We start from the raw sequence: 3,850 nt of genomic DNA on the forward strand, positions 1-3,850 counted from the left end.
GGAAACGCTTAACAGTAACCAAATTTTGAATACTTAAATATTTGAATGCTTACCTTGTTTTGGCAATCTTCTGAGCCCTTTACATATGTTGCTTCATTTATAGGTTTATAAGAAGTTTTGACAGGTAAGTACTATTATTCCTACTTTAAAGGAAAGGGAACTGAGTCATTGAAAGATTTCATGGCTTGTCTAAGGCCATTTCTTTTGAGTATTTATCATTTTATTCATCTCTAGAGTTTACTGAACTTTATGTCTTAAAGATTAAGCATCCATTATAATAATGGTTGATGAAAAAGTATTCAAAGGGGGTGAGAGAAAGGAGCAAAAAGACCTCCATGTGATCTTGGAAGAATCTTGCTACATATTGAGGCTGCCATTCTGTCCTTGGTCCCATCTCTATCCTTGTGCTTTCCCAGTAAGGTTATTTTCAATTTTTTTTTTTTTTTTGAGAGGTCAAAGTCACGAGAAGTGATAGAGTGTCAGCACTTATTTTGAGTTCATGTATATTCATTCTGTCTTATTTTGTATTTGTGCTCAACAACCCAAGCCTATCTATGAGAATCATGTGTGTTTCGGAAACTCTAAACAACATAATTGACAGTAGCACTTTAGGTTTGAAAAGATCCCATGCTTTTCTTTCTTTTTGTCTTCAGAGAAAGTACATGAGTAAATGTCAAGAACTGAAGCAGAAAGGGGTAATTTGATGTTGCCGAAACAGATTTTTACCTCTAGAAAATGTATTAGCTTTATAAATATAATAAATATATGCTTTCGGGTTTGAATTTTGAGAAGGATCTTTTCTGAGGCGAATAGATTGACATAATATTGATGTCTACTCTCTAAGAAAGATATTCGGTTGGCTAAATACAAGTTTATGGATACTTTTCCCTTACTCAAAAAAAAGTTTTTAAAAGAAAATTACACTTAGGATTCATAGAAAATCACTTTCTGCAGTTTTTACCCTTAGTTTTATTGAAATGATTTTTTTTTTGGTTCATTTTAAGCTATTGTGGACTATAAATTATGTTGTTATTTATTATTTTTTTGCTGGTAATTATATTCATCAATGTATTTTTCTCTTTAAAAAAGTGTGCAGGCATACACTCCTAGTAAAAGTGTATAGAGTAAAACTTAGAAGTTTTATTCTCTTGACTCCATTTAATCATTGTTAACTATTTGGTATAGCCTTTCCAGATTTCATCCCCTGCATTGCGTAGATAAAATGTATGTCATTGTAGAGATTGGGAAGCACATAATACATCATATGTTAATATTTTTCTATGTCTTGCCTTTAATTTATATAGCAACATGCCTTTCCAAGTCAGTATTTTTAAACATCTGAGTGGCATTTCATAGTAATTATATACTCATATGCAGATAACTTTTATTTATTTTTTTTGCTATTATGCACAGTGCTAACATGAATATTTTAGAAAAAATATATTTTGTACACATTTTAAAGTATTTCTATGAAAGAGAATTTAGAAGTAGAATGACTGTGTCAGGGTGTCATATGCATTTAATGTGTTGCTAGATATTGCCAAAATGTCTTCCCAAAAGGCTTTACCAATTTATGCTTCCAATTATAAGGCAGAAAACAGACCTTCTTATGTTTTTAATTAATTCCAAGTTTGTATGGGCCATTTTACAATTTAGAAGAAAGCAGGGAAGTGAAAAATGATCATAATTCAATGTGATAATTGCATTAATGTAATGTTATAAGAGGAATGTCTAAGATTAGATTGGGAGAGTTAGGAAGACTTTTCAGAAGATTTCATGCTTTAGCTAGGTTTGGAGTAATTAATTTGCATTAAGCAGGCAGAGGACTGAGGTATTTTGAGAGAGAAGACATTTTAGGCATGGGGAGCACTATATGTGAAAGGCAAAATGAATGAGATAATGTGAATTACTGAGAAACTGCAAGTGCATCAAAGTTATAGAAGGATAGGGTGTAGTAAGAGAAAAAAAAGAAATGCAGGAAAGGTATTAAAAGGCTATGATGGTTATTCTGAGGAAATGGGATTTTATCCTGTAGAAAATGATGAGTAATCAATGAAAGATGTAATCTGATTTTTATATTAGGAAGATTACCCTCTTGTCATTGTGGGAGGTAGAATGGGGTAAGTTCAAAAACAGGGAGGAGACCAGGTGAGGAATGGTGAAGGTCTAAACTAAGGCAATGACAATCTGAGAAAATGGGGATAGATTTGAGAGTTCCTAAGGAGGAATACTAAATAGAACTTGGAGACAATTTGACTGTGATGAATGAGGGAGAAGGAAGAGTTGGGAATGATTTTTGGGTACTTTAACCTTGGCAAGCAATTAGGATTTCTGTTGCCCAGATACAGAGTATAAGAGAAAGGACAGATAAAGATCATTTAAATGTAAGATAATATATGAATCTGATATTGCTGTGGGAAACCTAGTGGAGATGTGGGTAGACTGTGGAACACATGCATGTGACAGTCAAGTGAGAGCTGGGCTAGAGATATAGATGGAGAGGCAATGAAGATAGTAACATAAAACAAGAGGGTGAAAACCAGAATTAACCAAACCAGGAAAATACTAGGAACCAAGAGCTATGTGTTGCTGGACCATCAGATGAATGGAAAGTATATTGTAGGATATGGGGCCAAGAACCACATTATGAAAGCCCTTACATGGCTTCATGTGAGCTTAAATTTTTGTCCTAATGGCAATTGGAAGCTGTTGAAATTTTAAACAAATAGTGAGAATGAATAGATTTTTGTTTCATATAGATAATTTTGAGGCCTGAATGAAGGAGGAATTGAAGTTAATCTACCCAGAAGTAGGAAAATCTTCTAGAGAAAGGAGTTTATAGTACTTTTGGGCAATGAGTAAGAATATGACAGTATGAGTTAGAGGGCTTGTTCATGAAATATTTAGGAGAGACAAAGGCAGCTATTGATGATGGATATTGAAGGTAGAGTGGTAATAGGAAGGCATGGCTTCGGGGAGTCTTAGGTTTCTGGTTGGGTGACTGTGTTGGTGGTGTCATACCACTTAAAAGATTGCAGAAAAGATGATGAGTTTATTCTTTTTGGTTTTCCCCTAACACAAGAAACTATCAGATATTTCTATTTTGCTTTGTAGATAATTCCATGATGATTTACTCCCCAGTAATTCTTTGACACTATAGCTGTTAGAATCTTTTTTGTCTCTTTCCTGTTCCTTATGAGGCATAAACCTTTGCTTTCTAAATCTCTCTTTATCTCTAACTCTTTTCTTTCCTAATTTTTTTTTCAACCTCTAGGAAGAACCTAAGAAAGTCCGCTTTGATTATGACTTATTCCTGCATCTTGAAGGCCATCCACCAGTGAATCACCTCCGCTGTGAAAAGCTAACTTTCAACAACCCCACAGAGGAGTTTAGAAGAAAGTTGCTGAAAGCAGGAGGGGTGAGTGACAATGTCTTGTGAAAAGCCTTCCCATAAAAAACTAGTTGCTAGTGTGTTAAGAAGTATAAAAATGTTTTTAGAGAGGTAAAAGAGATGAAATACCATACAATCTATGCAGTTCAAATTTATTTCAACAAAAAGCCAAAACCAATAATCTATTCTCAATTAAGAACAATATCTAAACTTTGTTATATCAGTTTATAGAAACTTTTGAGTAAAGTTGAAAGTCACATTAAAAATATATAAAACAAGTTATCATCTAAAAATTCATGATCAAATTAATTTAAAAAGGTATGCTCATTTATATTACATGTTTAGGTTATTTAAATACACATTTTCATTTGATTGTATGTAGGTAAAAGATGGATTTCCCTTTTTAAAATAATGGTAACAAAGGTGTAAATTTTTGCCTATATAATTTGTCTAGGATAG

The 3,850-nt window shown here is 33.0% G+C and overlaps 1 protein-coding gene across 1 annotated transcript in view; it reads left to right on the top strand.

Moving 5' to 3' along the window:
* The window catches only part of MLLT3 (MLLT3, super elongation complex subunit), a 233,872-nt gene that overhangs the window by 134,664 nt on the left and 95,358 nt on the right, over positions 1–3,850 (top strand). The window contains exon 4 of the mRNA XM_025051432.1: positions 3,275–3,418. Coding sequence (XP_024907200.1) covers positions 3,275–3,418 — 144 coding nt within the window. The remainder of the gene's footprint in view (positions 1–3,274; positions 3,419–3,850) is intronic.

The sequence above is a fragment of the Pteropus alecto genome, unplaced genomic scaffold (genome assembly GCF_000325575.1).
Source record: "Pteropus alecto unplaced genomic scaffold, ASM32557v1 scaffold95, whole genome shotgun sequence".
Classification (NCBI taxonomy): Eukaryota; Metazoa; Chordata; class Mammalia; order Chiroptera; family Pteropodidae; genus Pteropus; species Pteropus alecto.